The sequence below is a fragment of the Arvicanthis niloticus genome, chromosome 27 (genome assembly GCF_011762505.2).
Source record: "Arvicanthis niloticus isolate mArvNil1 chromosome 27, mArvNil1.pat.X, whole genome shotgun sequence".
In the NCBI taxonomy this organism is placed as follows: Eukaryota; Metazoa; Chordata; class Mammalia; order Rodentia; family Muridae; genus Arvicanthis; species Arvicanthis niloticus.
This window is the reverse complement of record NC_133435.1, coordinates 5,484,065-5,498,767: the sequence shown is the minus strand read 5'-3', so window position 1 is coordinate 5,498,767 and position 14,703 is coordinate 5,484,065. Positions and strand designations below refer to the sequence as shown.

At 44.3% G+C, this 14,703-nt stretch overlaps 1 protein-coding gene across 2 annotated transcripts in view; it reads left to right on the top strand.

The window, feature by feature from the left end:
- Nucleotides 1–14,703, top strand: part of Maml2 (mastermind like transcriptional coactivator 2) — a 322,888-nt gene that overhangs the window by 226,908 nt on the left and 81,277 nt on the right. For both annotated transcript variants that reach the window (XM_076926071.1, XM_076926072.1), the window contains exon 2: nucleotides 4,680–6,245. In XM_076926071.1, the coding sequence (XP_076782186.1) occupies nucleotides 4,680–6,245 (1,566 nt within the window). The remainder of the gene's footprint in view (nucleotides 1–4,679; nucleotides 6,246–14,703) is intronic.

The window sequence follows — 14,703 nt, the reverse complement described above, 5'->3', positions numbered from 1 at the left end:
GCCACCCAAGTTATGGGAGATCCAGCTGGGTAGCTCTCAGCTCCTCTAGTCTGACCTCCACCCTTCTCTGTTTAAAGCCACACCCTCAATACTGGTCACCCACTTCCAACTTATGTTTTCTTAGGTCCTGATTCTTTTTTTGGCAAATTGACATTGAGTTTTCTGAGAAACTCTTCCACTGAGGTTTTAGTGATGATGTCGGTCCATTCTCAGCTGTGTTTGGCTGGAACCTTTTAGAGGCTCTATACCATAATTCAAGACCATACGTCTGGAGGAAGACTTTCACTCTAGCAGTAGAAGTACTTTAAAGATGTAAGCTTTGAGCGTCATTTAGATTGTAGGGTCTCAGTAGTTCACTCCATGTCTACTACCTCTGTGTATTTGATGGATCTTGATAATATGGCTATGATTAGGAACTTCTAGAAGGTGGGATATGGCCTATTTCCAACGTAATATCTCCATGAAGCTCTGACAGTAGTGTCATGCCTCATAGGGTTTGGAGTGTGTGTGTGTGTGTGTGTGTGTGTGTGTGTGTGTGTGTGTGTGTAGAAATGAACCTAGAGTTTTCTGCATGCTCACTCTACTATGCACAGCACCCTAGCCCTCAATGGGGTTTTAATGACATCTCTCTGTCTCCATGGGATCACACATCTCCTTTTCTATTCCCATCTTTGGGTGTCTTCAGCTATGGTGAGCTACCTTCCATCCCCGCTCACCTGGTGTTTACTATTCTCTAGGCTTGGGCAGGAAATGACCCCAAAGATAATCTTTATGTAGCACACAGAAGTGAAATCTCTGGGCTAAGCTGGCAGAGTGAGGCACTGTGAGCATCAGCTTTAGGTGTCTGGCCCTTAGGATCCAGGTAGTATTTATCTCTGAGTCCACCATGGAATCACTTGCTTGAGCTCCTGGCTTCATTGCTGACTGCATGTGTGACCTAGTCACAAGGTCACTCAGTCTTTAAAGTTTCTCATCTAGAAAAGAGGGGCAGCATACAGTGCTGGGAAAGCAGTGAATCGCGTGGTTTTGAAGAATCAGAGCTCTAAGATTTATTTACCTAGATGAAGAGCTTGCTCAGCTCAAGGCCTGGTGCTAAGGCCCTGAATAAATGACTGTTAGTGTTGGTAGTTCCAGAACCAGTGTATGAGTTGCTCCTTCTGGGCCTGCGGGCTGCATCCCATAGCGAGTGCAGGCCTGGAGAGGAGTGGCTGGAGAATCTGGCAGAACAAGTTTTTAGTAGGTTTCTGTTTTCTGCTTTCTCAAAGCAGTGGAAAATAAATCAAAGGTGAAAAAAAAAACCCGTAAACCTAGAAAAGAATGTATTCCATTGTTCTTTGTGGTGGGGAGGACCCTTCAAATGCTGCTCGCTCGCGCTGGAATAAATCACAAGCCACATGGCTGAGTCCGCTCCTGCCTCTTCCCTACCCTAGAACAGACAGGGGACACCTTGGGTCTCTGCTGGTGATAGGTCAGCTGACATTTTTCTGGGAGAAAAAAAAAACAAAAAAAACCAAAACAAAACAAAAAAAAAAGAGCAGAGAAGGGGCTACGAAAGCCCCACCCTCGGCTGAATTCCATTCATAACTGATTGGACATTTGGAAGGATGGGTTAGACTGCTTGGTTAGTAACAGAAGTCTCATCCACGCTAACCTGAGCAATCAGGAAGTACTATAATGATGCTGCAGTGTATCAAAGACTGTGGAAAGATGCAGCGATCCTCTCCACTCTGCTTCTGCCTCTCTAAAGTGCATGTCTGCTGTGCCTTTACAGCTAGCTCCCAGGTTCAGTAAATCACTGTGCAGCCAGCCTAGTGGCTCTGACCTCACTTCCCATGAGGCTACCGTTGTAATGGAGGATCATCTGGACCAGCATGGGCCAGTTTGCTTGCCTGCTAGAGTTCACCATGATGATAGGGTCACACTTGCTCCGCCACCAGCTCACCTCCTTCACAGTCACATGCCACCTGTGTGTATACAAGCCAGGCAACAGACAGGGATGGCTGGAACAGGTTTTGATGAGCAAGATGGAAAGGAATGCAGTTGACATCCAGTTGTGCACTGCATCCTGGCCATTCCCAATTCTACCACGTTTAACCTGAGGTCTAAGGCTGCCCTGTGCTCACTGCCAACGGCCATCTTCCTGCCAGGTAAACCTTGGTTCTAGACTGACTGAGGAAACATAACAGGATGGAAATGGTTGGCTTTGATCCAAACAAACCTACACTTAATAGCCGTGTGACCTGGAAAAGTGTTATCCCTGTGAGCCTTGTTTATCTATCTATAAACTGCATACCTAATATATATCTAATGAGCTGTTAGGCAGATGCAGGGCAATAAAGTTATCATGTTTTAAATCCTTGGCATATAAAGTATATACAGGGTTGTGAATTTTCTTTGCTTGATTCAGAGATATTCAAAAGGAATGGAGGGGAGAGAGAGGATAAAACTTTCTGAAAAGCGTTTCAACTTCAGCTAATTTGCAATTATCCTGAGCCGACATTAAATAATTTAGGTCTGTGGGCAGAGCTGAAGAAGCCTGGCTGTGGTGGAGATAGCTTTTGCTTAGAGATGAAGCAGCTATTGGTTCAGGGAACTAATGCTGTATCCTTTTGAAACATTTATTGGTATGGCTGCCCCGTTGTTGAAACTTGCTCCGTGGATGTGAGATCTCAAAAGTTCAGTCTGTTCACTAGCTCAGTGAAGGCAGTGCTTTGACATTGTGAGCTGCACAGATATGTTGCTGTGGAGATACACAAAACATGCACAGAACATGTGCAAAACAAAAAGCCATGGACTTTTCTTATAAACTATAGTTATGGAGTTACAACTGTGAACATTGTGCCAAATTTTTATATGAGTTATCTAGTCCCTTTTTATGAGACTTTTTTTTCATTTGGGGAAACGGAGGCTCAGACAAGCCTGGTGAATTGCCAGGTCACAGCATTGCAACGTAAGCTTGGTTCAACCTGGTCCCAGTACCTTTTCTCATAACACATGTGCGGTACTGTTTTTCAACAACTTGGTTTTGTTACAAGATTAAACAGTGTAGTTGGTCTAAATAAGGCTAGCTCACATAGGGTCGTGTGTTTGAGTGCTTGGTCCCTGGCTAATGGAAGTGTTTGGGAAGGATTAGGAGGTGTGGCCTTGTTAGAGAAGATGTGTTACTAGGAGCGAGCTTTAAGGTTTCAAAAGCCCATACCAGGCCCAGTGCCACCCCTTCCACCATCTCTCTGTCTCTCTCGCTCTCTCTGCTGGCTGCCTTCAGATCAACATGCAAAGCTCTCAGCTACCTCTCCATGCCTGTCTGCTTCCCGCCATGATGATAATGGACTAACCCTCTGAAACTATAAGCAAGCCCCCAAATAAATGTTTTCTTTTATAAGAGTTGCTGTGGTCATGGTGTCTCTTCACAGCTGTAGAGAATTAACTAAGACAGAAACAGAAGAAAATGATTTCCAGGAAAACCTGCACTTTGGGTGTCTCGTTTAATAAGGGTATGCCCACATAGCATTGTCCCTCCAGCATGAGGGACCCAAGGATAGTTAGCACCCAGACATCCTAGATCTTAAGTGAGGAAGAAGGATCTGGGAACAACCTGGATGTGGCAAAAGGCTGAGTGCAGGCGGTAATGTTTCCTGTCATCTTACCCATTACAGACCCAAATGCAAAGTGATGGGATAATGGAAGACAGAGGTCTCCTTGAACCCAAGAACTGTTCTAACTTATTTAGAGGATGCCAAAGACGATAATGTTGAACCTGAGAATGAATATTTAAAAAGCTCGAAACTTTGCCCTTAAATTTGTTGGTGTTTCCCAACTTGGCCAAGTGTGAGCACTTTGAGTATGTGGCTGCCCTAGCATCTTATATTCATGTGCATGAGATATTTTTTTTTTTTATTCCAGAAGAAAATGCATGCTTAGGTACTGTGAATAACTCCTTACATGTCAGAAGAGTTCTTCAACGATTAACCAATCATGGGGATTAGTGGATCATGGGGATTGCTGTACCTCTAATTTTATTTTCTCCTGTGTATTCCATTATATTCCAGACTAAGTCTCACTAGGGGGACAGATAAACGTGATGTTGAAGGCAGAGGCTGTAACTTGGGTGGTAGAATGTTTACGGAATATGCTGGATTAGACCCCCAGCACCACATAAACTAGGTAGGGTGATAGATACCTGTAATTTCAGCTACCAAGCAGGTCAAAGCAGGAATACAAGAAGTTCAAAGGTACCCTTAGGTACATAGCAAGTTTGAGACCAACCTGGTATAAATAAGATCTTACCTCCAAAAACAACAAAAAATAATCAAGTCGTTTTTAATTAAAGGGTTAAATATTGAGCTTAGAAGCCAGAAAGATGGCTCAGGGGTTAAGAGCACTGACTACTCTCCAGAGGGACCTGGATTCAACAGCCAGCACCCACATGATAGCTTACAACCAGCATTGACTCCAGTTCCAGGGCATCTCATGCCCTCTTCTGGCATTCTCAGATATAAACCGTCCAACTAGTACACAGACATACATACAGGAAGAATACTCATACAGATAAAGTAAAAATGAAAAAGACCTTTACAATGCTTTTTAAAAAAAAATTAAGCATAACATTGCTCTTGTTTAAAGGTATAACTGGATTGGAATCTTAAACATGTCTGTTTTATTTCCTTTCTGTCTTTCAGCTCCAGGGCTCTTTGAAAAGAAAACAAATAGTCAACTTGTCTCCTGCCAACAGCAAGAGGCCCAATGGCTTTGTTGACAGCTCATTTCTTGACATCAAAAGGATCAGAGTTGGGGAGAACCTTTCTACAGGTCAGGGGGCCCTCCCAGTAAATAATGGACAAAGTCATATGATGCCAGGGCCCTTGCCCATGAACCAAGCACTGAGGAAGACTAATGCTCTACCACCTCCTGCACATTCTCCTGGCAACAATTTGTTTAACATGGGCTTAAAGGAGGTGAAGAAAGAACCTGGGGAGACCCTGTCTTGCAGTAAGCACATGGATGACCAAATGACACCAGAGAGTGCTTTTACTAATAGGTTTGGAGATGACCCTGGAGAGCAACTGATGGACCCTGAGCTGCAGGAACTGTTCAATGAACTGACCAACATATCAGTGCCTCCCATGAGTGACCTGGAGCTGGAGAACATGATCAATGCTACCATTAAGCAGGATGACCCGTTCGGCATTGACTTGGGTCAGCAGAGCCAGAGGAGCACACCGAGACCCTCCCTGCCCATGGAGAAAGTCATTATCAAAAGCGAATATTCACCTGGTTTGACACAAGGCACTTCAGGCTCTCCCCAGTTGAGGCCCCCATCAGCTGGCCCTGCATTTTCCTTGGCCAACTCTGCACTCTCCACTTCATCCCCAATCCCCACAGTTCCCCAGAGTCAGCCTCAGCTTCAGACAGTATCAGGAGCCAACAGGGCCCTGCCAAGTTGGCAAGAAGTATCCCATGCCCAACAGCTCAAGCAGATAGCTGCAAACCGCCAGCAACATGCACGAATGCAGCAACAGCAGCAGCAGCAGCAACAGCAGCCACCTCCCAGCTGGCCAGGCTTGCAGTCCTCTGCTGGGCCATCTCCAGGGGCATTTGTGCAGGAAAAAATTCCCAGCCCTTCCTTCAGCCAGCAACCTTTCAGCCCACAGGGATCGCCCATGACTGGGGTGACTGGCAGCAGCAACCAGTCCAAAGCAGCAGCCAATTACACGTACAAGACCAGCCCCTCAACCCAGGCTGGACACCTGGATGTGCTTCTGCAGCAAAAGCCTCAGGATCTCAGTCGAAGTTTTATTAATAACCCACACCCAACCTTGGAGCCCCGACATGGCAACACCAAGCCGCTGTTCCATTTTAACTCAGACCAAGCAAACCAGCAGATGCCTTCTCTTTTGCCTTCCCAGAACAAGCCTTCTCTCCTGCACTACACCCAGCAGCAGCAGCAGCAGCAGCAGCAACAACAACAACAACAACAGCAACAGCAGCAGCAGCAGCAACAGCAGCAGCAGCAGCAGCAGCAAGGTTCACTGGTAGCTCAGCAGCAACAGCAGCAGCAGCAGCAGCAACAACAAAGTTCAATGACAGTTCAGCAGCAGCAACAACCATCCCAATCCACCCAAGCTTTATCAAGCCAGCCTTTGCTAAGGTCACCCTTGCCACTTCAGCAAAAGATCATGCTTCAGAAAATGCAGAATCAGTCCATCGCAGGCCTGGGATATCAAGTCACTCAACAGCACAGACAGGTAAGGGCTCTGGTACTTGGCCCCAGAACTCCCAGAGGTGATTACTTTGGTAATTATACTTTGAATACTCTTATGCTTTTGGTGAGATATGATTAATACCGGAAGCCCTGTGGGCTCACAGGAGCTTGATTCTCTTGGTACATCTAGAGCAAGCAGTAATGTTTCCTTATGCACTGTCATTGCTTGGAGTCTCTGTAATGATCAGTGATTCTTGCAAACTAATGCCTTGGTGATATATCTAGTTGTCAGTCATATCCTGATATGCTCAGTGTTAAAATCAGATCAATACGAATTGAGTTAGCGCTACTGTGAAGAAGACGTTGTTTTTATGGTTGCACATTGGAATAAGGCTAAAGGTGATGCTGAGAGTGGCCACCGATGTGTTGTGTTTAGTCCTTGGCCACCCTGATAGATCTCACGTGACTCCATGCTCACACTCTGTTCATCAGCCCTACATCTGCAGACACCATCTAGAGACAGAACAAAGCACCTTAAACCATCACTTTAAAACTCCACAAACAATGGCAGGGGGACTAAAAGGTCTTCCGCAGTGAGTGGGAATCAGGAGTAACTTCCAGAAAATGTTATGACTGGGTGAGATAACCATGAATGTTGCAAATAATAGAAATAAACTCATAGGTGTTTTATGCCCTTTGGTTTTACATTAAATAAGGTTTAATTTTACCCTGGTAAACAGAGTCAAGAAATTTATCATTTCTATAAAACACATACTGCTGAGTAAGAGCTGATCCCCGGGAAACCTGACAGAGGAACCTCTTTCTAGAAGGAAGGAAGATGTTTGGATATTGCATTGTTCACGTTGTTGGCAGGTGTGAATTACCATAGAGCAGCAAGCTGCATGGTAGAGGATAGAATACCACAGAGTAACAGCTGGAGGGGTAAAAACCTCTGTACTAAGTACAGATTTCAGCCCCCCCCAGTGTGTGTGTGTGTGTGTGTGTGTGTGTGTGTGTGTTTTCTAATTATGAGCAATAGAAGGGACTTGGGTAGACTTGTGTGTATTTTACATTAATATGGCATAATAATCATACAGTCCTTTTATAAAACAGAAAATTTAGATGACTTAAAAATACATCACAAAATTTCCTTCCAATGCCACATGTTAGCATGTTTTTCTGGGTGAGCATGGGTTCAAATTATCTCTGGATGCTCCTTGCTGTAAGCAACTTGCTGAAGCTCTCTCAGCTGGTCCTCCAAGCTAAGAGTTGGTCACGGGTGGTAAAAATAGGGTCTTCTGGGTTCTGGGTTTGTATGGAGAATGGAACAAGGTAATTCACAATCCAGACTATATAATAAGTGAGCATTATTCAGATTCTCATGTCAAGTGCCATACATATTCAAACTTTTCCTTTTAACAAAGCAAGCACTTGTGGAAAGGAGGCCTGAGATTTATACAAGGGATGTGAGTTCTAACATGGAAACAGTACTGCAGGCATAGAAAAGGGCATAGAAGAGAGGTGCTGCTGCTGCTTCATCACCAACACTGTGACACATGTGTAACCGGTCAGTCTCTCTGACCTAGATTTAAAACCATGGAAACAACCAACAATGAGATAGTAATAAAATACATGTGCCGACAACTTACTCTACAGAGAGGCTTGACTTACCCCTCTCTTTGGTTTGAAGTTCATCATTTAATTCTTACAAAAAGATTCTTCCCATCATTCAGGTCAGAGAATTGAGGCGCAGTTTCAATATCTTTCTAAACTCAAGTGATCAGAAGCAGAACTCAGAATCTAGTGTAGCATCAGAGCTGTATATTCAACCACCAGGAGGTATAGCTCATGGGTAGGACTTGCTAGGAAGTAATTGTCATAGTCAATCATTGTAAGGACTGTCAAGAAACTTTATTTTCTCGCATTAATCTCTGGCAAAATAATCTGTATAGAAGGTTGAAGTCTTTGTGGGACAGAATGTTTCTGACTTCTAGCCTTCAGGGCTGTTAACGATTTCTTTTAAAACTGTGTCATCCTTGAGCTTCCTTGTGATAAATATTGTGCACGTAAGAAAATACACAGTTTACAGCAGGAACTCTATCTATGGTGCTCCCACCACCCACACCCCCCATCTTATGGCTAGACCCACTGCTAGTACCATCAGCTGTGCACATCTCTTGATGCTGGTACCATCAGCTGCTCACATCTCTTGATCCTCATTCTAGCTTCCAGGACTTAAGCCCACCAATGTATGCTGAGAGCCAAATCAGCAAACATCTCTCAATGGTCCAGACATTTCCACCTATATCTCAAAGAGTATGCCAAGAAAATATTCATCTTTTCAAACAACCTTAAGACGTGGCAAGCATGCTGAGAGCACTTTGGGCTACAGGTCTCCCCTATACAGCAGCCAATGCCTTTCCGTGGAATGGTTCATCCCAATGTATTAGTTTATCAGCACTCAAAATGTTTTTTTTTTTTTTTATTTCCGAAAGATATTCCCTGTTGAACTAAAAATGCATTCTTTTTCAAAGCCATATGGCCAGATGCCTGAAAGTGTGAATATTTCTGTCCTAACATTGGATCTAAGCAACTCCAATGGATTCTATATTTGGTTTAGAATTCTCCATGTCTGAAACTCCTAGGAGGGAATTCGGCCAGTGGGTGGATGGTTTGTTGTGACTGAAACACAAATTTATACGTTCCCTCTTAGTAGAAAGCCAAGTTCCTCAATCAAATCTTAAGAGCCTCAGCCCATTCCCCCTGCCTAGCCCAGAGGATCCTTCCTATCAGCCCTTGGTGTCAATCAAGCAAATATCCTGCTCTCCTCTCCACCTTCTTAGAGTACTTCTGTATAATGCCTTAAATATGAACACCCAGAAAATTGTTTTCTAGATGCACCAAATCCTGGTGAAAGAATCAGTTTAGCTCTTACGTCCTGTCAATACTTCTAAGCATTATTAGCCAATGAAGGTGCTTACAGAGATAGAAACTTTGTACCAGATAAAACTCTTTTCTCGGTGGAAAAAAAAATCATCTTGAATTCAACATTTTAAAGAATATAACATCCAAGCCTCAGCTGGAGGCTGCAAGTTATATCAACCCCTGCAGGGTCACCAAACTGGGCCAGCAGCAAGAACTGGGTTCATAGATGAGACCAGGTTAGAGAAAGAAGGGATTCTAAGAGCTGAAAGCCTAAGAAAGATAGGAAGCAATCAGTGTAGGGACCAGAGGAGGAGACAAGCCATGGCCAAAGGTGAATAAGGGATGTGAAATCTGGACAGACGGTAGGAGAGACTCAAGAGAGGCTAAGTGATTACTGCCAAGGGCCTGTGGCCATTTGGTGACTTCAGCTATGATGCGCCTTGGCTGAATCTTGCCAAGAAGAAAAAAGGTTGATGCAGGCTAGTTATGGGCTATCAGAGCCAGGCCCAGAAGCATTCCATTTCCATTTTCATTTTATCTTTGAAAGTTACCAAAAACTGGTTTTAATACTTCATGAAATGGATGCTTAGACCAAGATACAAAATAAATTTTTATCTGTAATTCTGAGCAAGTGCTTTGAATTCTCAGAGCTTCAGAAGAATTTATTGACTTGCCTTCTCCAAATCCATGGACATCTTCAGTCTCCTGGTCTGTCCCACCAGAAGTCTAGAACCAAACCTTTCAGGCTAAACTCAGATTTGCTTCATTCTTAACATTGGCACTACCTTGAATTCATGAATTTATGCACTCACAACAATGTGGAATGCCTAGTAGGTACCAAATCCAGGCACAGTTCTGGATCTGGATGCTAGAGCAAGGATGAAGTGTAGAGATGCTTAGTGGTGATACATGCCTTTAGTCCCAGCACATGGGAGGTAGAGGCAGGCAGATCTCTGAGTTTGAGGCCAGCTTGGTCTATAGAAAGAGGTCCAAGACAGCCAGGCTCACACAGAAGAAAAAAAAAATGAAGTCTAGAATCAATAACTCTGAACTTTTGTTTTGTTTTGTTTTGTTTTGTTTTTAACTAAACAATTAAGTAATTTTTTTAAGGAGCTATTTTTTTTAATAGTACAGACATATTCTGCTCTGGTTGCTAGGTTCTTTGGTTGCTAGGTTCTTATGTGAGGTTCATGAGCTGCATCTCAAATAAAGATGACAAAAGAACACTGTGTGTGTGTGTGTGTGTGTGTACAGGTGCATATGTATAGGGATGTGTGTGCAAGTGTGCATGTATGTGGAGGCCAGGGGTCAACCTCTGGTGTTGTTCCTCAGGCACTGTCCTGTCCTAGGCTGGCTTGCAGGAAAACCTAAGGGACCCAACTGTCACCACCTCCACAACACTGGTATTACAAGCACCCCTGGCTTTTGCACGGGGGCTTTGGGAGTCAAACTCAGGTCCTGGTGCTGGCTCAGCAAACCCTTTACCTATCTCCTCGGCACACAGTGTAATTTTTAATACAAAGACTAAGAAGCCCAGTTTAGATGTCTTAACTATAAAAAAAATTCATTCATCTTTTTGCTTCGTGCATTAGGACTTAAGAATGTGTTTAGAGTCACTCCCACGTTTACAATAAGATAAACTGTAATTACAGTCATCAATTAACGTAGTGAATACGTATCAAGCACCTACAGCATATAAGAAACTGAAGGTTAAAGATTCGAAGACCCTCTTTACATGCACTAAGCCTAAACTCTCAGGACAGCATGGACCTACCCATCAGTGAGGTTTTGGAAGGCTGAATATCTGCCCTGCTTTGTAGATTCTCACTGGACGCATACACCACCTCATCCCACTCCTTCATAACCCCACGAGTCACAGCACAGGGATGTTCCTAAGCCACCACGGTTACTCTTAAACATGCTAGTCTATTCATTCACAGAATAGAATCAATGTGCAGAGTACCCCATTTTGATTCAATTTTATTACATTATTCTGATAATTTTGTTCAGGGCAAATGGAGTGTACGGCACAGAGAACCAACTCCTGTATCCATTGGCAAAGAAATAAACGGCATAGTAGGGGGAGGATGTCAGCCTTGAGTCACTCGTGATACACAGATCCCAACTCCACAGTCAGGGAAATGGCTTCTTTTATTCTCCTCTGGAGGCGACTGTGAGCGGCATGAACCCACAGGCGCGGTTAATGCATTAGGGGGTCATTTAGCCTGTTGAACGCCAAGTTCTGAACTAGGAAAAGAAAGGGTGTAGGGTTAAGACCTAGACTTGATCCTAAAGATGCAAATGCACAGGGGGTTAATGGAAAACCTGACAGATGCGCCAGTGTGATGTGCATTCATGTAGCCACGCAGACTCTTCTGCACCTACTCTAATTAAGTTTGCCTTTTCTAATCAGTTGTCGCTTGTTATTTGTTTGCTAGAAGGGCTTCTTGGTTTCTTCCGGTGAAATCCAGAGAAGTAATAAAAAGAACACACACACACAAAAAAAAAAACTATATATACACATATGTTGTTCAGAGCACTAACCGGTAAATTTGCATAATCACGGCTTGTTAGAGACGGAAAGAAAGACGTGAGACTAAGAAGGTTTTTACAATAAGGCATTTGAAGTTAGAAATAAAACTGTACAAATATTTAGCCTGGGGGGATGAGAGAGATGTCACATGAGTCGGTAATCTTACTGCTCTTGTTTGCTTGTGTTTCAACCATGGAACCATTTTTCACAACGGGGGGGGGGGGGCGGCTAATTAGACTATTTTGATGGAACTTTATAGGCTGAATTTGAATTGTATTCTCCAAGAAATAAATCTTGTGGTGCGTAATAGTGAAAATCCAATAGCTGTGGTCCTGTGTGACCAGCAAAATGAAGTTTTCAAGCCCCCCCCATGAAAGTGAGGGGGGCGCTGACATCTTTGTCTTCCCATTCATCTGTGAATTCTGTCCTCCCTGAGTAACAGGGAGCCCCACACTGTCTTCTCACTGGAACCTGAGTTTCAGCTCTGCCTACAGCAAGCAGGGAACTCTGGTAGCCCTCCTTGGTGCTCGAGGGGTCTTCATGGGTAAGCGAAGGAGGGTGAATGCCTCAGCATCTACGCTTTGCTTCACATCTCTCCTCTGGGTCTCTGGGTCTTTGTCCAACTATCCTCCTCCTTGGTTCCACTCTTCTCGTTCACCCTTTTATTATTGAACAGTTTTGACCTAGACTTTCCTGAAACTTCCCCCAAGGCAACCCTTAAAAGGTACAGAGGCAGGGATGCATAGACAATGGACTCATTATTGGCAATGGATGTTCCCTGGGGTGTGATCCATGCTCTAGAGAAAGCCATGAGGCTGAGGAGTTGCCAGACCTACCTACCACCCTGTCCCACAAAGCTCAGGCACAAAGAATGAATGATAAATGAATGTGCCCATGGGTACACATACCCTGAATACTTTCTGGTCAGTCTCCCTTCTTGCTAAATGCTATCTAGCCCCACCTGCTTCTGCCCAGTCTTGCCACTATGCAACTTGAGCATTTAAAGTGGTAGTTAGGACAGCTATTTACAAATATCTAAGTGTCTTCATTTTCCTGGGAAAAACTTAATTTCTTATGTTACTTCCAAAGCCCTGTAGGATCCAACTCTACCTGAAGTCTCCTGGCTTACAGCTTCTGTCCCCAGCTCTTTTCTTCCCTTGATACCCAACTACCATCTTACTCCACTCTTGCTCAATCCTGAGTGAGTGTCCTCTGACTCATAAGGTGATACACACATTCTCTCCTTCCCCGCGAACTGTTGGTTCTGCCCAAAACAAAGTTCTTTTCTACTCCAGTTACCCAGGGTTTCTTGACCTCCTAACCCCCTCTGCTGTAGTAACCCCCCTACTTCCTGTCTTTTAGTGCACACCACCCTTCATCTTTCTGTTGGCTCATCAATGGCATCTGACTAGACTTCAAGCTAGTTGAAAACAAGGATTGTATCTGTGGCTTTCATTGCTTTACTCTGATCCCTAACCTACCTTCCATATTATAGGGACCCAAAACATAAAATTGCTGGACAAACAACTGATTCGGTTGGCCGATCCTTCTTCTGCTGTTCTGGACAGCCAGAGACAGAAAGACATGACACTCTGGTCACCAGAGCTTCAAACAGCTGGCCCTTGCATCTTCTTCCACACTGAGTCACCATTAAGCCCCGTCTACCCCTGACCCACACCCCTAGCCTTCCAGTTCCTGTTTTCAGAGCTGGAAACCACTGCATTCCCTCTCAGCTGCCCAGTGTGCCAAGCTGAGGTTAAGTTCTGAAGCTCTTAACGAAGGCTAAACCCATTTAGACCCAAGTACCACTTAGAAGAATTTTCCTGGGATATTTCAAGCAATTCTTTTCTGACACAATGAAGGCAACGAGAAGTCATAGCACCAGCTGTGTAGGTTGTTTGTAAATATAGGCATCATTTGTGTCCTTCAGCAGGTAGATCCCAAATGGTAACTCATACTTGCTCTCACTCTAGCCGCTACCATATAGAGAACCCCTGGAGGGCTGGAGTGTTCCTCGTGCACCTCCCGCATCCCCTCCACCCGCGAACAAGGACACGAGAGGCAATATTCGGGTATCACCACAGCGAGGCTTTACTCTGTGTCAGCAGAAGCAGAAAGGACGCAGAAGGGCCAAAGACAGGAAGAGGCACAGCTTAAATACACCCTAGAGTGACGTGTTCACTTCTGATTGGCTGTTCACTCATCACCCAATATTATGCCTCGGGATTGGCCAGTGACTTTGGCGGGCTTTCTGCCTTTGCAGCTGCGCAGTTAATTGTTTACTAGTGGGAAGGACACGATGTCCGCGCCATCTTGGAATGGTGAATTATACCACCGCTAACAGCGGCTTCCTACACTGGAGTTAGCGGCACACATCTCAACAGTGCGCCTGGAACACAGCAGAGACTGTGATGTGCAATTGTCTTTTGTCTGGGCAGCACCTGCTAACTCAGATGTCTTCCCCCTCCATTCTCTCTGTTAGCCCCTGTACTCTACCTCTTACAGCCCAACACAGGTCTCCAGCTCTAGCTGGGAAAGGCTGGTTTGATCAGCATGAGTGCCTGATGTCTTTACTCTTTTTTTTTTGGTCTATCTTTAAACATGGCAAACCAACTCCTTCAAACCCCACTGTTTACCAATCCGTTGTGTCTCTCAGCTCTATTTTGAATGAGGGTCAGAATGTCAGCAGTGATCGCTGTTCAATGGCACAGCCATGCCCGTCCATCACTCCTTCCTCTGTTGCTGCTGCTGTCGCCCGCATGCTATTTCATTTCTCCCTCAGATTCCTTCCTTTGAAAAATATTTTTCTTATTTTGAAATTAAGATATAATTAATTAAAATTAAAATAAAATTGCACCATTATTCCTCTTCCTTTTTCTCCTATGGACCCTTTCTGTGACTAACCCCACCTCCTGTCTCTCTCAAATGCATAGCTTCTATCTCTTTAATTATTGTCTTACACACACCCCTTTAGAAATGTGTAAGTACAACCTCTTGGTCAATATAATGTCACTTATACGTGTATGTTTCAAAGGCTGATTAC